Below are 23,584 nucleotides of genomic sequence, written 5' to 3'. Positions count from 1 at the left end.
TAAAAACATGAAGGTGGGTGGGGACAGAGCTTGAATCTATTGTGGGGAGATCGCAACAATGGGGTTCCCAAGAGACATAAGAAACCAGTAATTAACCCAGGCCATCAGATTGCACTATTAAGAAACATCTATTAAGTGCACAGACCTTGAATGAACCTATGAGTAACTAGTCTATAAAGAAATGACAGAAGTCACACTCCTTGTTTTACTGTTAGTTACGTTACAAATACGTTAGGGTGTATAAGCACAATACATGGTTATTCATGCTCCCAATAGCATATTGGGCCAGAAAAAGCAGTGAATTGTTTAAAACTTATTGCAGCTTCCCAAGACACCCATTATATAACACGTGCTGTACCCTGCTACAGATGAGTCATTTCAGCAATTTCATAGTGCTCTGCAACAACTACATTTACATAAGTCACCTCATGCCTATTCTGCTGCTATTTATCAGGTACATCTAGATGTCCTGGATGTTGTCTGTGGAGGAAAATTATATTTTTTTCAATCACATATATTACAGCAATGAGCGACCAGGCAGTGAGCAAGTGGTACCTATTACAGATGCCTTCCTGAACAGTCCGGGGCTTGGAACTCGCTGCATGAAAGAACTGCCACTGACGTAAGTGACTTTAATTTCTCTTTGTAAATACACAAATTTACTAATGTACTTCTGTGAACCAAAGTCAGCATATAGCGGACTACTGCCCGCTATTTGCTGACAGGGCACAGTTGCACCGCAGCCGGGAAAGATCCTGACTATATTGTTGGGATGCACACCGCTGCCTGATTGACAGCTGGCTCTGCCTCTCTAGAGCCAGAGCCAGTTGTGCCCACCCTCTTCCCTGACTGTCCCTCCAATTAGCACTGGGGGAACAGAGAGGGGAGTGGGAATCCCTGAGGGGAGCGGTGACTGACAGTAGCAGCTCTCTGCAGAGAGAAGACCGTGAGCTGATTAATCAGCAGGTTATGATCACTCAGCTCTCCATCTATAGAGCCGGCATGTGACACCTGCAGTGTCACGCGACCGCTCTAAGTATTGGGAAGAGTACATTTTATTCTCCCAATACTTTTCCTTTAAGGCTATAAAGATGAAACAGTGTTATCCTCAGATTATGTATGAGAAAGAATTTCTAAATCACCTTTTTTGGCAACGTGGTAGATTGCATCATAAACATATACATTGCATATAAAAAATAATACTAATAATCTCTTACTCATGTCTTATTGACATGGTTATAGGCACCATCATCATCATCATCATCATAATGATCCACTGCCTTGTGTTTCTTCTTCTTTCCCAGTAAAAAATTTCCTTGTAAAAACATCTCTAGCGAATGGATCATCCCGACTGTGTCAGCAAGTGTAACCAACATTCTGTTGTCTCACGAGTGGACTCCAGATAATCCATCCCCTTCCTGTACTTGTAGTACAAAGAATAAGCTGATAATGCTGCCAGAATGTCCTGAGGGTGCTGGAGGGCGCCCCCCACCGCAGGTAAACATATGAGTATCCAAAGATGACATGTACTACATCAATAACAGTGATCCATAATATATTCTTATCCACCGCACTAAACCACATTTCACCACATTGACCCCAAATATGTCAAGGCACAAAACTGCATGTGCCCACGACATGGCAACATACTACAATACCCCAAATGGTCCATAGGCAACATTTGAAAAGCCTTTACAGACCATCAACTTTGAGGGAACCATAAATGATGGCCCTAGAATTATTCCCCTCATAGTGGTGCAGGCAGCCAATGCCCAACATGTTTGTTCGCCTGCATGTAAGTGAGTGGGGGGGCGGGGGGGGGTTTACTTATTTTCCTTTGTTATAATTTTTTTTATTTTGCGCTTTTGATGAATCCTAGGCAAAAAGCAGGCACAGGAGAGGAACACTAGTGGGCAGAGTTCCAAAAGAGCTGTAGTCAATGCAAGCTAGGTTGTGCAGAGCAGTACCAGGCGGCAAACAGGAGCGAAGTCAGAAACCAGCCAGAGTCGGTAACGTGCGGGCAGTGCAGTGCGGCAGGCAAGAGCGGTGGTCGATGAACAAGACAAGGTCACAGGAACACAGAGTAGTGAAGGGAAGGTCAAACAAGCTAGGTCAGTATAAGATGATCAGTGAGGACACAGGATCTCAGATGCACAGAAAAGCTGACGATCACTCAGCATCACAGCCTAAATAGTCCATAGGGCACCAGAATTTACAATACGTGGGTGCGCATGTCCATGCAAATGGAATGTGAAAGTGCAGATGTGCACAGCCAGGCATGAGTCTATGAACCAAGCCAGGCACATGTGCATATGCAGACGTCTGTGCTGGAACTCTGGCTCTGGCTTCTTGACAGGAGCATAGGAAAGAAGTACGATATTTCCTCTGCTTCTCAGCTCCATCTAGCGGCCATCATGTGGTATTTTACTTATAATGCATTCGACCTGAAAAGGAAATATATTAAGAACATTTGTTTTTGCCTCCATTCGCACAGAACAAATGTTTATGGCGTTTTGTAGGACGAATGGCTTTGTGAATTGTTTATAAATGCACCCCTGAATATCTTTTAAGAACTCCTGAATCCTGCACTTTATTCTATGTTACTAATGGTAGACTGTCTTCTGCTCTCTTGTAGTCAGGTACATCAGTTCATAAATCAGTTAGCGAATGCTGTGTAGGACTAATTTGGCTGTTATTTCTAACTGACGATTATTTATTGTGATTTCTTTTTTGCCAGAGAATCCAGCCCAGCTCAGAGATTCTCCAGGACCTCACAGAGCGAAATATTACAGATTTTCTCCTCAAAACATACCCCACTCTGATAAGAAGCAGGTGTGTTGGACGTGTGTTATGTCATTTTGATGTATAAATCTGTTTTGCTTTGCAAGAAATCAGATTTTCTGGGATATAGTAAATTGTCCAATCAAGCTGTCTAGCAGATTCATATCAACGCCAGACAACTTTGTGGCACAGAAGCATTTTTGTGTAGGCGTATGAAGTTAATTATTTACACAAGTGGGATTGTTGTCACATAAAGCACTTGGGGACAGGCAGATTGTTAGCAAACACCTATTGGCTAGTCATTACCTCACCAACTTTATCTCATATGTGTACAAACAGCAATATGCCTGGTTAAATCTGGCCTTGGATAAGCTGATTATGAATTTTTATACTCGTATAACTGGAATCTAAGGTGACAAAAGAAAAATAAGAAAACAATAATAAGGCATGTAAAGTATACATTATCTGATCATTTATGGGTTTTATTTATATGAGGAAGTAAAGCAACAAAGAAAAGCGTAGTTGCTGCCTTACAAAAACAATCAGATCACAAGTTGGGAAATCACTGTTGGAGATATTGAACACTTTTTACATCAAAGGCTACAAGGGTAACTGTAACCAGCATCCAATCCTCACCATTTTATAGTGAATCAGCTACAGCAGGGGAATTGAATTAAAAGTCTGTTGGGTAAAGTTTTCTTTGAGCAGAGATCTGAATCTCATGTCCCCTCAATACCCTCTATATTAGCGCTTCTCATCAAAGTGCCCCCTTAAATTAGCTGTTCCCATCAGAGTGCCACCTTACATTAGTTGTCCCTATCAGAGTTCCCCCTTACAGTGGTTGTCCCCATAAGAGTTCTCCCTTACATTGGTTGCCTCCATCAAAGTGCAAGCTTACATTAGTTGTCCCCACCAGAGTGCTTCTTTATATTAGTGTTCCCCATTAGAGTGCTCCCTTACATTAGTTGTCCCCATCAGAGTTCCAGCTTACATTAGTTGTCCTCATCAAAGTGCTTCCTTACATTAGTGCTCCCTATCAGAGTGCTCCCTTACATTAGTGCTTGCCGCCAGAGTGCCTCCTAACATTACTTATCCCCACCAGAGTGCCCCCTTACAGTAGTTTTTCCCATTGGAGTGCTCCCTTACATTGGCTGCCCCCATCAGAGCGCCTCCATACATTACTTGTCTCCATCAGAGTGCTAGCTTACATTAGCTGTGCCCATCAGAGTGCCTCTCTTACATTACTTGGCCCCCTCAGAGTGCTAGCTTACATTAGCTGTGCCCATCAGAGTGCCTCTCTTACATTACTTGGCCCCCTCAGAGTGCTAGCTTACATTAGCTGTGCCCATCAGAGTGCCCCCTTACATTACTTGTCCCCATCAGAGTGCCCCCTTACATTAGCTCTGCCCATTAGAGTGCCCCCTTGCATTACTTGTCCCCATCAGAGTGCCCGCTAACATTACTTGTCCCCATCAGAGTGCCCCCTAACATTACTTGTCCCCATCAGAGTGCCCTCTTTACATTACTTGTCCCCATCAGAGTGCCAGCTTACATTACTTGTCCCCATCAGAGTGCCAGCTTACATTACTTGTCCCCATCAGAGTGCCCCCTTACATTACTTGTCCCCATCAGAGTGCCCCCTTACATTACTTGTCCCCATCAGAGTGCCAGCTTACATTAGTTGTGTGATGACAAATCTACTTGTACAAGGTGATACCTAGGTTTGTAAAGGAATCTGGGACACAAAAAGTGGATCGATATCCATTGTATCTATTGATGAGTATATTTGAATGAATGTTTTTATGTCAGGAGTTTAGCATTAATGAGGTGTACAGCTGAGGGCAACAATAGCGAACCCCTGTATTCAAAGACAGTTCATCTGATCTTTGTTCACACCACAATAAACCGACATCTTATTAGTTGCTATTGATATTTGCTCTTTGCACATCATTATTTCTCTTTCCAGTGTGCAAGATTGTTTTGCAAATAATTGTTTCATTCTTTGTAATAATAATTTATTTTTATTTTTTTGGTGTCAACATTTTTCTCTGAATATCTTTTAGCTTGAAGAGCAAGTACTGGGTGAATGAACAAAGGTAAGTGAAGTATAAACAAGGCAAAATAAATACTACAAACAAAAACTATTTCAATCACACAGTTTGCAGTAAATGTGTATAGTTGATGTTAGTTCATTATGGTCTGTGCTGCCCTCTAGTGGCCATTCTTATCATCTACTTTTTTTCAATTAAACAAAACTGATCTTATGAGGATGGAAATATGGTTGCTGTCATTAGTGGGGTGTGGGGGTTAATTTGCATGCTATGAGGCTGTCATCTTAATCCTGTCTGAAATTGTGAATATTTCAGACTAACAAATCTCTAGAAAAAAAAAACTAGAAAATGCTCATTTAATAATACAAAAGAAGACCACACAATATGGTTAGTACTCCTGACATGTCATATTAGACACATCTTGCCTAGAGCTGTCTATGTGGCTAATCTGTTCTGTGCTCTGTATTGTACATTGTTTCCACTAAAACCTGTATGTACACACTTTCTGTATGCTTTTCAATTAACGTTAGTCACGCCATTATTACTCTATGTACCTAGCAATCTTTGTCAGCTATTCCTTTTGTATGATTAAATGAACATTATCTTGAGGTGTGCTAGTCTGGCATATTTCCTATTTTACGGAATTGGAGTGACAGGATTTCCCTCCTATTCGGAATTATAGAAATCAGTTATTTCTGACTTGCCTATCCACAACATTAGGGAGTGCAGGGCACAACCCTACTAATCCCAATCTTGTCTTCACTTCCTAGAGAGTCATTCACCTAGACAGTGGCGGAACCAAGGAACAATGCCCCCCACCCCCCAAAAAACCCCCACAAACACAGCGCTCTCCTCCCGCAACGCTCGGCCGGCTGTCACACTTTCTCTCCACCCCGCTGGGACACAGAGCAGCGCCCAGCGGGGAGGAAAGAAAGCAGGGATGCGCCGCTGTATCGGCAGAAATATGGCATTTAGCCAAAAGTCCAATTTTCGGCCAATATGTTTTGGCGGCCGATATATCGGTGCATCCCTAATATTTACAGCAATGCAGAATGGCAAAGGCTATAGAGAACTACACATCCCAGCAATACTTTATAAAACAATAGCATTTCTGTATAAAGTACTGCTGAGATTTGTAGTCCTCTATAGAGGGTACCAATCTCCATTTCTGCAACAGTACTTTATACAACATTAGGCTACAAATAATAATGATTTTAATGATTTATTTACCCTTACCTCTTCTGTCTTCAGTTGTTTCCTGTGTGTGTTCTGTTTGCTGGGTCCTCACTCCCAGAGGTGGCTCTAGACTTTGTGAGGCGAAACTTAAACATGAGGCCCCATCTTACATATGCACGTATACATACGCTCATATGTACACACATACAAAAATGCAAAGTCATTTACTCATGCATGCATACACTCATATACCCCGTTATTTATAGTACAGGTTTAAGAAGTCAGAACAACTCTGGAGATCTTCTTAAAAATAGCAGTAGATTTTCTTAAATATTAGGATGTATGTTAAAGCATTTTAGATAATAATTACACTTAAATAAATGGGGACAGGTACATTTTTATTTTCTATAGATTGAAGACACATATCTCTTAAACCTATAAATGACCCCTGTAGGTTTAGGGGATATGCCTGTTTTCTCCCCCATCTCTCTCATCCCCTCTGTTATTTCCACTATCTTTCTGCAGTCACATTTCTCTAGTCTAAGCCCTCCTCTTACCTCCGATCCTGGCGCGGCAAAACTGTATAATGGTGAGGGGGCAGGGATGTCCTATGTCCCCGCTTCCCTTCTAAAACATGTTTTAGGCCAGTGACGCTTTGTAGTGAAGCCAAGATTATTCCATGTCAAGAACAGACTAGGCAATGCAGCAAGCATAGAGATGGCAAGCCCAGAGCCTGTGCCTATAACATAAAAAGTTAGCAATTGCAGATCTCATATTTCTTTCTTCACAGGTTCTCTTTAAAGTGTATGTATAACCAAAACTTTTTTTTGTTTTGGATAGCGTAAGGGTTAAACCCCTCAAGTCATTTTTACTTTCACAGGAAGTGAGAGAAAATCTGTAGAGAATCAGAGGAGTCTGTCACTTGAACAGCTGTCCCCATTAGAAGATTTCCCCTCAACTCTTGTGACAACCATAACATTTTTCCCTTTACTTTCTGTCCTGGTGACAGTGGTCACCAACACAACACATGGAGAAAGCGATCTCCCCAGTGAGGATATAGACTAAAAAAATCTTACAGGTGTTCTAATCCTTCTTCACCCTATCTGAAACTTTAAAAAAATATATATGTTTGACAATACATACACTTTGATCTCACGGTACTGAGCATGTTGCCCACTTGCTCACAACATTTGCAGTATGTTGCTTTCAATGATTTGTGAATTAGATGAGCACAAAAAGTAACCCCCTCAAGTAGATTCAAATTGCCTGTGTTTTTTATCTTGTGGAAAGTGGCACAAAAGTGAACCCGTAATTGCCAATACCAGGAAAAAAAACAGGTGCATTATACAGAAGGCATATTAATATTCAATTGTAACAGGATAACAAAAAACAACCAATGTTGTAAGTGAGCAATTTCAGTGATCCATTCTGCAACAGGAGGCTGCGGTGACCTCCAGTGTTTGGGGACTTACCGAAAATTTGACTCCAGCACCTCATTTTTACGCGTTTGGTTCCATTCTACTGCCAGACTGCCCAAAAATCCTTAGTAAGTTTGAATAGCAAACCTGTTACATTGTCTATAATAGGCAAAGTACCGGTTCACTTTAAACATATTGTAGGCATGTCTAAATGTATTACATAGTAGACCTAGTAAAATATATCTGAGCACTTTTGAACTGAGAACTCAAAGTTTGCTTTATTTTTTAACCGCTTGTACTTGTAGATATGGAGGTTTTTCTGTTGGCGGAAAGCTTCCTGTTCTTGACATACAAGGAGAAAATATAGACGAGTTCTTCCGCCATCTGGGTGATATGACCAATGTCTCAGGAGTGAGTATTAAAAAAGAAATTTGATTAGGTAATATTGTTAGACTGTTCTGATATTATATCTTTGTTTATCTGATAGGGCCCTGTTGCGAAGTCCGTTTCACATGACCTACAGGCTTTCCTTACAAACCTGGAAACAGAGAACAATATCAAGGTACATAGTTGTTATTGTACTGATGCTTTTCTAATGTCATCTTTCCATGTTTGCTCTCCCATCATCATATTATTGCTTTAAATTGAATCAGCCATGCAGGTAGTGCATTGGTTTTAATGTGTCAGCTGATTAATAGACTGGCGGTGTGGCTAAAAATATACAGCGTGTTAAATTTGGCAGGCAGTGCACTTGTCAAAAGCAACCATTGCAATGAATGTGATGAATGCAACCATTGCAATGAATGTAATGCATGCAACCATTGCAATGAATGTAATGAATGCAACCATTGCAATAAATGTAATGAATGCAACTATTGTAATGAATGCAACCATTGCAATGAATGTAATGAATGCAACCATTGCAATGAATGTAATGCATGCAACCATTGCAATGAATGTAATGAATGCAACCATTGCAATGAATGTAATGAATGTAACCATTGCAATGAATGTAACCATTGCAATGAATGTAATAAATGCAACCATTGCAATAAATGTAATGAATGCAACCATTGCAATGAATGTAATGCATGCAACCATTGCAATGAATGTAATGAATGCAACCATTGCAATAAATATAATGAATGCAACCATTGCAATGAATGTAATGAATGCAATCAAGTACTCACAATAGATAGGTAGAAATTAAATCCTGCATATGAATGTTTACCAGTTGTAGCCAGCAGAAGGAGTTCTGTTCAAATGGTGGGCTCTGTGAAGTCTCTTTCTTACAGTTATTGTCCTAAAAATAGACCTGGATGTCTCATAAAAAACACACACACTTGTGTCCCTATGATAGCAAAGACAAATAAGGTTTTTACCCAAGTTTAATTTAAGTTTACCCTGCCAATACAGCAATGGAGATAGAGAACACTGTTTAGCCCCAATATGTACTCAAAGATAACAAGAAGACACAGCTTTTATAAAGCTTTTGCACAGTCTGACTATACTGTATTTTTATTGATATGGGCACTTACAGATACCAAGGAGACAACGCTTTTACAAAGCTCATGCACAGTCTATCTATAGATAGTCAGTGTGCCACATGGGTGGTTATTACACTGTTGCACATTGGTCCTATAATCTTACCAATCAAAACACTCTTTAGAGGCTACTACCAGTGTTATAATCTCAGAATTCTGACTTTTAATCTCAAAATTCTGTCCTTTAAACACAGAATTCTGTCTTTCAAAGTCAGAAGTTTGTGTCATTTATTTTTTTTAGCATGGCCCCAGGGCTCTTCCGTAGTTTTACTAAGTTCCGAAGGTGGTAAAAAAAATCAATATTGCCATGTCCTGACAAAATCAGCAAGATGAGGAGATGGCTATCTAATGTCTATGGTATCTTTAGACACTGCTAAAGCAGAGATTACCGTATTTTGCTGTCCATAAGGCGCACCGGACCATAGGACGCAGGGAGGTCCGGTGCGCCTTATGGAGCACTCGAGACTGTAGCTTCTGTCACAGCTTCTATGACAGAAGCTGTGACAGAAGCTGCAGTTAGTGACCGCTGAGACAGGTGGCGCTGTGATTACAGCGCCACGGTCTCAGTGATGACACAGAGCAGGCGAAGAACGTCTATTCTTCGTCTGCTCTATGGTTATCTCGATCGTCGCCGCTGCTCGGTTTTAATACGAGTGATCTCATTAGATCACTCGTATTAAACGAGCAGTGGCTCCTGCTGCTGAGCTTGATCGCCGCCGCCGCTGCTCGGCTTTAATACGAGTGATATCGTTAGATCACTCGTATTAAACGAGCAGTGGCTCCTACTGCTGAGCTCGATCGCCGCTGCTCGGCTTTAATACGAGTGATATCGTTAGATCACTCGTATTAAACGAGCAGTGGCTCCTACTACTCGCCCGGCGCCCGAAACTGCATGTCTCGGGCGTCGGGATTCGCTCCATAAGACGCAGGCACTTTTTCCCCCTCCTTTTGGGGGGAAAAAAGTGTGTCTTATGGAGCGAAAAATACGGTATGTTTTAAGATTTCATTGTTTTAAATGCATAGTTCCCAGAACACTGAGAGGGGAATTTCTAAACTGGAGCTAACAAAATCTAAAGCAGTTACCCATGGCAACTTCTCTTTCATTTTCAAAGATTAACTGAACAAACTGAAGAGGGAAGCTGATTGGTTACTATGGACAACTGATCCAGATTCTGTCTGCTCCAGTTTTGATAAATTCCCCCATGAGTTTTCACACCATGGTTATTTTATGTCATCCTTTGTAACTTTCTGGTATCACTTTGATAAATATAACACGGTTTTCTTTTCCTAGGTCTGGTTTAATAATAAGGGCTGGCATGCTGTGGTTATCTACATCAATGTTGCCAACAATGCTATTCTTAGGGCCAACCTGGGCGAAGATAAAGATCCTGAAGAGTATGGAATAACTACCATTAACCATCCTCTCAACCTCACCAAAGATCAGCTGTCCGAGGTCACAGTGTAAGCACAAAGCCACCATATGATGTATGATGAGGCAGTGTTTAAAATAGCTAGTAGAAGTCTAAAGCTGGCCATACACCTTACAATTATCTGCAGATTTTCTGTGGTCAGATGGAAAAGGTGGAACAGATTCCTCCATCTACACTTAACTGTGTGGATGGAGTAATATCCACCTGATCCAAGCTTCAGTATCTTGTTAGTCTGCCCCGCTGGCTCCCAAAATACCTGAACAGTCTGATTGAATGCGTGCATTTTTCAAGTGTTTTGAGAGCCAGCGGGGCCGACTAGCAAGATACTGAAGCTTGGCCCAGTGGGAGATTCCTCTATCCACGCAGTTTAGCGTAGATGGAGGAACCTGTTGCACTTTTTCTATCTGACCAGAGAAAATCTGGAGATAATTGTAAGGTGTATGGCCAGCTTTAGCCTAACTGTTTTTTCAGTGATTATGGCGTCACTAGTTTTTGTCATAGTGTGAGAATAATGATCTAACATTAATTCAAAACTGGAAAGGAAACTTCGAGTAGTCCACAGGGAGCAGAGTCAATTTGCTTAGTTGACAAATTTTCCATTAAGGCTTTGCTGTAGAACTTCAGTGCATCCCAGGTCGTTTTGGATAGCAATCTGGTGTTCTGGGAATCCCTGCTTGCCGTGCAGGAGAGCTATTCCCAAACTCACCCACTGCAAACTCATTGTCTGGCAAATACAGAAACTTATGTGTAAAAGTGTAAACAAAACCTTGTGAAAACCTTGCATAAAAGTGTAAAACCACCAATGGCATTCACTCCCACCTTTGAATGCAAAAAGCAGAGATAGGACGTCCTGAATTTAGCAAATTGGTAGTGTTTGCTAGATAGCATTAAAATCTCACCGATCACTTGCCTGGAATTGCTTTTTAAAGACCCATTTCCACTTGCATATTTTAGGTGCATAGTTTCAGTCCTACTTGTTGCATCGTTGGTGCTTTTCCAGCAATCGCACTTGACAGAGAGTTCAATGGTAACATGTAAAATGCATGTAAAACTCTTAAATGGGAAACACACATACAGTACAATGCACCTAAAATATGCAGATGTGTACAGGGCCTAATAACTAGCAGGAGCTTAGGGGGCCATTTCGTTTACAGCATGCTCATGTTTTTTTGGGAAGAGGTGAACGTTATAATTATCTTAAACATAAAGATTTGCTTTTTCTTAATAAAACAATAATGATCACTGTGCAGACTGATGCAAACCAGTCCACCACAATTTCCTGAGCTCTATATACTTTATTATAATTTGCTAGCAAAGTGTGCTCTTCCCTAGAACAGCTAACTCAGAATATTGTGGTTTTTTTTTTTTTAAATGTCAGTATTCATGTCGTTTACATAATGTTTTCTATTATTTCAGGGTTAGGAATGATGTAAGCAGGTCTTTGGAAACATGAGGGGTGGGTTTGGTGGCAGTTTAATATTAGGGCTGTGCCAAAGTCACGCATGATGTCAAAAGGATTTTACAAACATTGAGGATGTTTGCTCATGCACTGATAGTAATTTAATATAGCTATGTGAATTATAAGATATAAGCTCCAGTAATATGGAGATGTTAGCACATCAAAGAATACTGTATGGGTACGGCAGTCGCAGCATTACCTTGTCTTTCTCCAAATTCTTTAAGCCCCACATAAACCCATCATTCACATCATATCCCACATCATTAACCCTTTCATTTGACATGATACCTTTTTCATGTAGCATGCTTTTAATGTATTGTGTGATGTGTGCTGACTAGTGATGAGCAAACTGAGCAAAGTTTAGTTCACTGAATGTTTGCCCAAAACTGGAAAAAGTCCATGAACCGTTACTGTAGTCCCCAAACCTAATTAAACTCTATGGGTGGTTTGTTTTGCCCTTTTTTAAGGCCAAATTGTATGATTTTGCAAATGCATGGGAAAAATGCATGGGGAGCTGGGCTGGACATGTACCAATGCAAAAATAATTTTTTTAAATACTGTTTAGCGGGAGGCAGCTTAAAAGCCAACATTAAAAATGCACAGGTCCTTTAAATAACATTATTAAAGGATGCCTTAAACCTGCATGTGAAGTTGCGCACCTGTAGGATGTGCTTCTTACAAAATGCCCTGACTGTATGTATTTGTGTGTGTGTCTGTCTGCCCTTTGTTTATGTGCTTTTCCTGGCTGTGTGTAACTGTGTGTATCTGTGTGTCCCCGACACTGTGTGCGAGTCTTTACTGTATCTGGTCTGTGTGTGTCTGGACTCTCTGTTCTGCTTAACAAATGAAACATATTTGGGCTTATTCAGTAAGGTATGACAAATGTGTCTATTTATAAACAGTTCGCAGACCTATTCATACTACGGATCTCTGTGAATGTTTTGTTCTGTGCATTTAGAGGCAGAAAAGAATGTTCTTAGTATACAGTATTTGTATACTTTCTTTTCAGGTTAAAGTAATAGATGGAGCTGAGAGGCACAGGAAATAAGTATTTAAATAAAATAAAAAAATAGATCCCAGAGAGTAGTTATCATGTGCAAATCTTTGAAATGCTCATCAAGCAATAAGGAGTTTATTTTAGCAAGTCAGAGCAGTAAAGCATAAATTGCAATGGCTTATTATACACTTTGTTACTGAATTTTCTATATTGCTTTTGTTTTAAGAGACTGCCTTTTAATTTAATTTCTTTTTTTTTTTTTTTATCAGGCTGACTACCTCAGTGGATGTTGTGGTTGCCATTTGTGTGATTTTTGCTATGTCGTTCATCCCAGCAAGTTTTGTGCTCTATTTGATTCAAGAAAGGGTGTCTAATGCCAAGCACCTTCAGTTTGTTAGTGGAGTTACTCCAGCTGTATACTGGTTCACAAACTTCATGTGGGACATTGTGAGTAGTATATGCTTTCTTTGTTCATTCAATATACAGTTTGTCCATAGAATACAGGAAGGAATATATCTAAAAACTGATTCTGTTGCAAAAAAAAGTCCACATTCACAAATTAAGAAAATTAATGCATAGACTTTGTAGCCTTTTTGTGTGCCAGGGTTCATATCTGCGGCCAACTGTCTATTGCATACAGTAGATAATATTGTATTTGCTATTGTTCAATAAAACTACATATGGTTTATCGATAGAATACAGGGAGGGAGATTTCTGGAATCTGCTTCTGTTACAAAAAGAATTGTCCAGAATTTGGATACAGAGTATTTGCAGCCTTATTGTGTGCTGGGTTCATAAATACTGCCCACCGTCAACCAATAGCTGTCTATGTATTAAGAAATTGCAGGACTGTTCACCCTGCAAATATCTGTGAGTGTTCACTCTTGCCAAAACAAGGATTATTTTGTTTTATCTTTCTTTACAAGTGTACTATATTTTCAAATGTTTTCATGTACTACTGCATTATGGCCACTAGATAGAGCTAAAGGAGCATATCAATATCGATTTCTATCCTTTTTAGCACCATCTAGTGGCCATAATGCAGTAGTACATGAAAAATAACATTCAAAAATACATTGTCTCGTAAAGAAACAACAAAAGAATGTTTGTTTTGACATATATCCACACAGAATGAATGTTTACAGATATTATTATTATTATAATTCAGGATTTATATAGCGCCAACAGTTTGCACAGTGCTCTAAGAAATATTTTATGAATAGACCCTATAATGTTGTATGTGTTGCTATTCGTTAAATATTCTCTGTTAAAAAAATATCCTGCAGCCATTTGTTGGTGGTATCTACTTAAATATTGAACTGCCAGGATGGAAGATGCAGTAGTACAAAGGTCCCATCATCACATGCATGAGGCCCTAGCGATCTCTACAGATATCAAGCAAACCATATGGCTTGTTGGTATATGCCTGGACTCCTTTTATAATTTCAGAGTTCACAATCACCATGGATCCTGAAATCTGATACAGACACAGGTGCAAATCTTTTGAGTGGCAGGCCAGCTATAACTAGAGACTTTGATAAACCACAAGTGTCAGAGTTAAATGGTAACACACAAAAACTCAAGTGTTGCTTAATCAAAAGTAATACTTACCTTTTATTTAAGTGTGTACAATGGTTATACAAAGCAGCAAAATGACACAACTTCTGGGAGTGAGTCAGCCTAAGAGATAATGCTAATATCCCCATGTGCTAGATGTAGAGCCATCATAGCTCAAAATAGCTATAGTGAGCTTAAACAATTATGCCTTTCTCAATCATTGGTGATACCAAAGATAATTAATCAAAACACTCACAAAGCCATCATCAGTTTCACTTCCACATAGTCAAAGCTTTATTGCAGTTAATATAATGGATGACATGTATGATGCAGGGTTAAAGGTAAAGAGATACAATCATTAGTCATTCCTTTATGAATACCAGATAAGGACAAGGATAGGTTCAGTGAGAATATTCCAACAATATGATGTTGGATACATGAGATACAACTCCATTTTAACTATTATAATACAAGTATTCAACAAGTTTGTTAGCAAAAATTAAAGTGCAACTGAATCCAACTTTTTAGCTTTGGATAGGGTGGAGAGGGATTAGAACACCTGTCAGATCTTTATTGCTGTCTGTCTTTGTTAGGGGGATTCACTCTCACGAATTGTCCTGGTGATTGTTTTTACTGAAAGTGAATGCAAATCCCAAATTTTGAGTTGTCATCAGAAAATAAATACTGTAGATGGGAAATCTTCCAATGGGGACACTAGTTCTGATGACCCTGCTGACCACCAGGTAGTGCCCTCATATTGGAGGGATTTCCTCTTACTTCCTGTTGTGACTATCGGACAAGAAGTGAAGAAAAATTGAGATTTCCCAATGGGACACAGATGGCCAAAAATGCTGACGGGTTATAACCCTCCCTTACTCTATCAAATACTAAAAAAGAAAAGTTTTGGCTTGAGTTTTACTTTAACTCTTGCAGCACCAAAACAGGGTGCTGCTATCACACAGCCATTAGAGCGTACTAGCTTGCTGAAACACCCACTAGCTTCTGATATTTTTTGGCTCTGAGGGACTCGTTTATCAGAGGTCTTTGCATTTCTATGCAATGTCTGCTTTGAGTTGATACACTGCAATACTGTGAAGTATTTTAAATATGGTTATAGTTGCCTTGTTATTAGTTATAGTTTTAATTTATATAATAAAGTGATATTTATTGTTCATATTTTAGTAATGAAAAACGTTCCTCTCTCTTCAGGCAAACTACGCCGTAAGTGTAGCTATGGTGGTGTTAATATTCATTGGGTTTGAAAAGAAAGCATATACATCAGCCTCAAACTTACCAGCACTCATAGCATTGCTGTTTTTCTATGGGTAAGTAATTATACATATATATAGCCAGTGCTAGACTACTTTGCGCCCTAGGCAAGACCAGCAACTTGCACCCCCAGCCCCGCTCCCGTTGCACAACCCCCAATCCCCCCTCCGTGCGACCTCATTCCCCTGCCGGCTAGCTTCTGCAGGCAACAGGTGGATGTAAGCACCCAGGCCAATAGCCAGACTGCTATTGGCTATTTTAATTTGAAATAGCTAATAGCAGACTGGCTATTGAAACCCAACCCACTGAGCAGTGGAGCAGACCTGAGAGAGAAAGTTGTCTCTCAGTTCCGCTCTGCTACTCAGTGGGCGGGTGTAACATTTTGACGCTTATATGAGATGTTAGTGATTGAGCTTAGACCTACTTTAATCCTATTGATTAATATTGGACATATATCTAAGCTTGTTTGAAAACAGCTAATATAAATGATATCATTGCTTGTCTATAAATGTCCTCTAGATAGTGCTGTTGTACCCTGCTATCTCTTGTATTCTTCATGTTCACAAACTGACATTTGATATTGGATAGCTAAAATAAAGTAACCCATGTGAAATAAAAATGATCACAATAGAAACAAACTAATTGACATAAAAAGCTGTTACTGCCTGCTACCATACCCTTTTTTTCAAATACATATATAACATTATATGCTGAAGAGTACGACACACAGCTTAATATGCATTATACACTAAAATAAATTAAGAGACAAAAAACAAAAAGGAGCGCCTCCATAGTGTAAAACTAATTTTTATGATAAAAACACACAACTGTATTGTACTTACAAAAAGGCATGTGGAAAACAATGGGATGTTAAATCATTTAGAAGCGGAAGTCTGAAAAGATGTGCCCACTGCCCCTGTGTGGTCCCGGTTTACATGTTTCTGGGGAACAAGGTTCTGAGGAAGGGGGCGTACCCACCTGAGTAACCCTGCAGAGCCCACCATAGATGCTGCACAGCCCATCTGAGACTGTCTATGGTGGGCTCTGAAGGGATCTCAGGTGGGCTGGTCAGGGCTGCATCCCTCCCTCCTTTCCTTCCTTCCTTCTTAGCTCCTCTTACCTGCACACATGGCCGCGTCTGCCGCCGGACCGGCCAGAAGTGACTTCCGGCCAGTCTAACATCAGACGAGCAGCGTCGCTGATGGAGCCCTAGCTTGTCTCAAAGCCGCTGGAGCGGCAATGCTGGGGCCCTTCGCTGCTAGGGCCAGGCCTCCGCCTCCTCGACCTCGGCCGATAGTCATGTAAGGGACCCTGTAAACCGAGACCACACCGGGGCAGTGGACGCTGATGCTGCACATCTTTTCAGACTTCCGCTGCTAGATGATTTGACATCCCATTGTTTTCTACATGCCTTTTTACTACCGACTTTTTTTAAGTACAATACAGTTGTGCGTTTTTATCATTAAAATTTGTTTTACACTATGGAGGCGCTCCTTTTTGTTTTTTGTCTCTCCGATTGAAGGTCCTTTGACCTGTGGGAGCTGCCTCTTCAGTGTGTTCGTTACCATTGCAACTGGCCGATATTGCACATGGAGGCGCCGGTATTGTTTCCTGTCACTAAAGTAAATTGGCACACTGTCAACCATTATAATGTTTTCTAATACACTTTATAAATGGATATTTGTAGTAGATATGGACTGTTTGTAAAATGCTGCATTGTCAGTTGAACAGAATGCTTTTGCTTAGTAAGTGCAATAGTGCAAACCATAAATCTGTACTCAGCATGTTGTCTCTCTTTAAAACTGTGAATGATTATTTGCAGATGGTCTGTAATTCCTATGATGTATCCTGCATCATATTTCTTCAATGTGCCAAGCACGGCCTACGTTGCATTATCTTGCTTGAACCTCTTTATTGGCATAAACAGTAGTGCCATTACTTTTATTCTTGATCTCTTTGAGAATAACAGGGTGAGTAAAATCTGCTGCAAACTATATGCTAAAAACACAATGCAGATAGAATTAATGAGCATTTATTTTCCATGACTATCCTTGACTGTTACTACCACCATTCGAGTGTAACTAAAACCAAAATGTTTTTACTTTGGATAGAGTGGAGAGGTTTTTATTGCTGATTTTGTCCCCATTAGGGAGATTTACTCTTTCTATTTGTCCTGGCCACCATTGTCACTGTGGGCAAAAATTCTAAAATTTTAGTTGTCCACAGACAAGGAGAGGGAACATTTTTGTAATGGGAACACCTATTCTGGTGACAACTGTCTAGGTGGGTATATCATTCACTTTAGATATATTTCCACTAATTTTCTGTTGTGTTTACATGATGGGAAGTGAATAAATATCTTCCAAAGGGTACAGGAAAATAAAAGACAGGGTTTTTTTACTCTATCCCATATAAAAAAAAATATTATAGATTTACAGCAAAGTTAGCTTCTAGTTGCCAAGGCCCACTTAAAAAGATGGATGCTACTACCAGGGGCGTCCCGAGGCCGGGTGTCACCCCGCCGTGATGCCATATTGATGATGGATGCCAGCAGAGAGAGGAGGGGACGTTCACCCGGCAGGATGAGGTATGCCGCCGGGTCCCCTCCTCTCTCCTGACACTCTCGGGCTCTCGGTCCATGACTGAGTGCCCGACTTTTTATAGTGGGTGACACTAAATTGACTGTCAGTCATTTTGGTGTCACCCCTCCAATCGTGGCACCCGCACCCCCTTGTGACGCCACTGGCTACTACCTCTCACGATGCAACCTGATGAAGACTATCTGCATCTTATTCAGATTTCTGAAGTCTATTAGTCAACATGAGAAATAGGATGACTATGGGCTCTTACTCATGAGAACACTTTAGGCTATCTAAATGTTGTTGTAGAGATGCCTACAGTACTCATGAAAGGTTAGCGGGGCACTGAATGCTGTCTGAAGTCTACCAGGTACATCCAGCACTTAGTGAAATGTTCATGATTAGTATTACTCTGGGACACACAACAGAAAACAACAGTCTCTATAGTGAAGCTGAAGCAGTAAAACCTGAGTGGTTCTGGGCATACTTTGCAGATCACATGCATAAAAGGCAACAACACAAAATTGTCAGCACTGTATTAGTCTGTATGGTCGATATTATTTTAAATCATTTGATGTTTTTTTTTTTAATCTACTGGCAAAGTGCACTTTAGATTTATTCTCAATTTCTTTCTTGTAGTCTCTGATAAAATTTAATGAGAGGCTGAAGGACTTGCTATTAGTCTTCCCACACTTCTGCCTAGGTCGGGGTCTTATTGACTTGGCTATGAATCAAGCTGTGACCGATGTGTATGCTCGATTTGGTGAGTGTGAAACAGGCTTGTTTTATTCCATATGTCCGCAGGTACAGTATCTGGATTTTTAGATTATTAAGAAGTTTATGAAATTAGCTTGCAAGTAAAAGGAAAAGTCAGTTAGGGTAATTTAAATCTGCTTGTACTAACAAATATACTGTATATGTTACAGCAGTTTATCTGTTTAAAAATATTTGAGATAAAGATAATTACATAGGAGGAAATATTTTTTTATACACGGTGGAGTAAAAGCCAGTGATACCTTTTAGGTAGTAGGTATGAATACAATGAGAAATAATGTGTGTGTGTGTATATATATATATAATTTTAAAACCGAAATGAAACCGAAATTTTAAAAAATGTCAGGCCGAAACCAAACAACACTCACAGATGCTACGGGTTACTATTGTCACACATTAGAAAACTAATGTTGTGTCTTGTTTACTGCTTTTCTGTGTCTTGCAGGTGAGGAGCATACTACAAACCCATTCCAGTGGGATTTTCTGGGGAAAAACATCTTTGCAATGGCAATTGAAGGATTTGTATACTTCGCTTTTAATCTGCTCATTCAGAAACGTTTCTTTTTCACTGCATGGTAGGCACACTCGAAATATAATAATTAATTGTACACAGTGGGGGAACTACCGCCGTAGCTGCCCTGTCAGTAGCAGGAAGAAAGGCTGAGTCTAGTCTCAGCCTCTAGTGCAGGGGCCTCAAAATACCAGCCTGTGGGCCAAAATCGGCCTGCGAACCGGTACCTTCCAGCCCGCAGCTACACGACACTGCCTTTCAGTGCCTCCTTTCAGCCAAAGCTTGACAGCTCTGAGCTCTGGCCGAAAGCAAGGACCTTACCAATCAACCACTGGATCACCAGGGATTGTGCAGGTGATGGGGCTCTGTTATATTATCTGCGGGGGAGGAGGGGGTGTATTATTCTGCATGTGTGTGTGTTGTGGGGGGGGGGTGTATTTCTGTGTGTGTGTTTGTGTATTCACCCCATTCATACCTGTAAGTTTAGGTGCGATTAGGGATTTCTGCATCAGGAACTTGCATTTTCCTGCTGCAGGAATCCCTAATGTGGCATTTACAAGCGGCAGCTGTCACCCATTCAAGTTAATGATCAGGTAACAACAGCTGCATGTAAATGCCTGCACACCGAATGTAATGGTATGTGATATGACTACATGCAGTTAGGAATCAATCATTCTCCCTGGATGCACGATCAATGCGTCCAAGGATAGTGATTGTTTTCTAACTGCATGTAATCATATCATAAATGAAAATATATATTGTGTAGCTCAGGCACTGTGTCACATGGCTGTAGCAATGTGTTGTTAAGTGGCATTTTTGGGGGGGAAGAGGGGTGCCATACAAAATTTTGCTATGGGGCCCTGTGATCTCTAGTTATGCCCTTGATTGAAAATTAATGAAATGTGCTAATTAATAATTGTGGATAAAATATCAATATGGATATTAAATGTGGATAAAAAATCAAGGTCATTTTTATCATAACTTTTTATAAGAAAAACACAAAAGGGCAGAGAACAACAGTAACCTTTTCTATCATAGACAAGGTGATAATGGACCTTAACGTATAAATGCACTTTCACTAAATACTAAGGGGTGTATACATAAAAAATAGCAGAGCAATTCATCATGAGAAACTGCATGTACATTCTATCTGTGCAAATGGGGACAAAAACCAACGTTATTAGTATATTTTCTATCTAGGTCGTATGTTATTCATTCATGAGGTTAGAGTAGATCAGGAAAATACCACAATATGGGCACTAGATGGAGCCGAGGATAATATAGGAAATAAAAATGTTCTATAATCCTCAGCTCCATCTAGTGGCCATAATGTGGTAATTTCCTGATATTATATTTGACCTAGAAAGAAAATATACTAATAACATTTGTTTTTGCTCCATTTGCACAAACCAAATGTACAATGCAGTTTCACAGGACAAATGGCTCTGAGAATTTTTAAAAAATACAGCCCTGTGTGTTTGTACTGCTCTTTACTGCCTTTGAAATTTGCCAATATGTTGTATTACATTTTTTTAAAGATAAATCCTGTTTCTAGCAGCATAACCTGGCTATGTGTTTCCATGGATTTTCGCTGCAGACCAGCTGTTTCTGGTCAACACTAAAGGATGCTGTTTGGAGACATATTTAGCTGATATTTTATCCAAACATTTGCCAGTACAATGTACAAATGGCATATGCATAGGCAATACATGTGCACTTTCTCATTGATCTAATTATTGACCCGACAAGTACAGAAAAATACCAGTTGATCCGCTAGAAATTCACTCAACTTCTAAGTTCTGTTGCGGGATGACAACACGCTGCATGTTTGTGGGCTGCGTTGTGTCAGCCCTGCCCAGATGTGTTTTGCTATCGTCATCTCTACAGCATAGATACTCATTTTTCTGTAGTCCGAGATAAGAACAAAATATATAATTGGACTATGAGATAAAACGGGATGTGTGCACAGGACATAAGACAGCTCTGAAATTCTGACATGATCAACAGTTATTTCTGTGCACTTATTGAACATTATACAGTGTATTCAAATGTTTTCAATGGTATATTAAAGAGATCAAAAGGGAGCAAATCAAGAAGTTGTTTGCAGGGTTTACATACACTGTAAGCAGAGATTTTAGAGTGTTGCTGGCAGGGGCGTAACTAGAAATCACAGGGCCCCATAGCAAAATTTTGTATGGGGCCCCGTGATTGCTAGTTATGCCACTTGCAGAGCCCACCTGGGAGTGACCCTGCAGAGCCCACCATAGACTATCTATAGTTGGCTCTGCAGGGTCTCAGATGGGCTGCACACCTCTTACCTGTCAGCGCTGTCCACCTCCGTGGTCGCCGGAGCCCCGCCTTCTCTTCCTTCCCCGGGCCCCGCCTCCTCTTCCATCGACGGGCCCTGCCTCCTCTTACATCACTGGCCCCACCTGCTCTTAGGTCGCTGGCCAGTGATGTAAGAGGAGGCGGGGTTGCAAGGCAGGCCCCGCCTCCTTTACTGCGAATGCTGGACTCTTCTGCCGTAGCTGCTGGCTGTCACTGACACAGCTCCGCAGCGGCTATGAGGAGAAACGCCACTGCTGAGCTGTGTCAGTGACAGCCAGTACCCTTACATGCCATAGCGGGCCACACGGCATTAGAGGGATGCCCTGGCAGGGCCCCTCTGGGTCGCTATGGCGATTGTTACGCCACTGGTTGCTGGTATTGATATAAAATCTTCAGTTAAGGATACTGTTCGTTTTCATAGTTGCCGTTCTCTTTATTTTCTACCATAGGTTTGCTGAACCTCCAAAAGAGAAAATTGAAGGTGAAGATGAGGATGTTGCACAGGAGAGACTCAGAGTCTTGAAAGGGGGAGGAAAAAATGATATATTAAAACTAAAAGAACTGACAAAAGTAAATGTTTATGCTCTTTTAAAAAGTATTTGGATAGGTATACAGTATATATTTTGATCATTTATCCACAAAGACAGAAATGCAAAAAATGAAAGAGCCAACATAAACGTCAGATACATGTAAAATCAAATTTACTTCTTCTTAAATATTTTTTTGACAGCCTTTATTTTGAGGAAATCATCTATTTTGTCTTTATTTCAATAAAGAAACTAAACAATACAAATGTAAAAAAAATAATGGGGGGGGGAATTTATCAAAAATGTAGCAGATTTGCACTACAGCCAATCAACTTCGCTCTCTCATTTTGAAATCTTTCCTAAGCAAACTGAAGAGAGATGCTGATTGGTTCTGATTCTGACTCCAGATTATGTCTGCTGCAGTTTTGATAAATTCCCCCCAATGTTCATTAGCGAAAACATTGCATGTGTCATGTTTTGATACGCTGCACCAAACTTACAGTTCTCTCTGCCATATACAGGTTTATTCTGGTAAACACACTCCTTCTGTGGACAAGCTTTGTCTTGGTGTTCGGCCTGGAGAAGTAAGTGAAAATACAAACTCTTATATACTGTTCTCCTCTTATAATGTAAGATGTATGAGTAACAAAGGGCATACCTACCAACAATACAAATCTCTCAGATCCCAACATCCTTAAAGTAGTATTAAACTCTCAGGTTTTTTTTCTCAATAATGAAACCAGATCAATATACTGTACATTGCCCAGCTTAGTATTTCTTTAAATTTTTTTATTGAAAATTCTTTATTATTACATTTTTCAACAATACAAATAAGTAAGAAAATCGAGAAATGTGATACAGCTATGGCAAATGTCCAGTACTCCGGTATGCATGTATGGTAGCCAAATCAAAGTTGACAAGCCTATGGGCTATATAAGCACTTAGAGTCAGTGGCGGAACTACCGCCATAGCGACCGATGCGGTCGATATGGGGCCCGCGACAGGGAAGGCCCGGATCCCCTCCTGCTCTCACACGCTTGTATGGGCTGAGGCAGCGGGGATCCGAATACAAATGGCCGGCGGGTGGGGAGGCGGAGGAGAGAGCCGCTCGATCACGATGATCGAGCGGCAGGCGGGGAGGAGAGCGGAGCTGCTGTCATCCTGTCAGTTTCAGGATGACAGC

General features: G+C 40.4%; 1 protein-coding gene across 1 annotated transcript in view; it reads left to right on the top strand.

The window, feature by feature from the left end:
* Window positions 1-23,584, top strand: part of ABCA4 (ATP binding cassette subfamily A member 4) — a 154,376-nt gene that overhangs the window by 110,519 nt on the left and 20,273 nt on the right. Inside the window, exons 33-46 of the mRNA XM_018559208.1 lie at window positions 524-622; window positions 1,305-1,497; window positions 2,738-2,832; window positions 4,845-4,877; window positions 7,732-7,837; window positions 7,914-7,988; window positions 10,262-10,431; window positions 13,126-13,303; window positions 15,623-15,738; window positions 17,505-17,652; window positions 18,901-19,024; window positions 19,481-19,610; window positions 22,324-22,444; window positions 22,923-22,985. Of these exons, the coding sequence (XP_018414710.1) occupies window positions 524-622; window positions 1,305-1,497; window positions 2,738-2,832; window positions 4,845-4,877; window positions 7,732-7,837; window positions 7,914-7,988; window positions 10,262-10,431; window positions 13,126-13,303; window positions 15,623-15,738; window positions 17,505-17,652; window positions 18,901-19,024; window positions 19,481-19,610; window positions 22,324-22,444; window positions 22,923-22,985 (1,651 nt within the window). The remainder of the gene's footprint in view (window positions 1-523; window positions 623-1,304; window positions 1,498-2,737; window positions 2,833-4,844; window positions 4,878-7,731; window positions 7,838-7,913; window positions 7,989-10,261; window positions 10,432-13,125; window positions 13,304-15,622; window positions 15,739-17,504; window positions 17,653-18,900; window positions 19,025-19,480; window positions 19,611-22,323; window positions 22,445-22,922; window positions 22,986-23,584) is intronic.

The sequence above is a fragment of the Nanorana parkeri genome, unplaced genomic scaffold (genome assembly GCF_000935625.1).
Source record: "Nanorana parkeri isolate BGI_ZX_2015 unplaced genomic scaffold, ASM93562v1 scaffold382, whole genome shotgun sequence".
Lineage (NCBI taxonomy): Eukaryota > Metazoa > Chordata > Amphibia > Anura > Dicroglossidae > Nanorana > Nanorana parkeri.
Note: the sequence above shows the minus strand (reverse complement) of the source record. Positions and strands in the feature narration are given on the sequence as shown.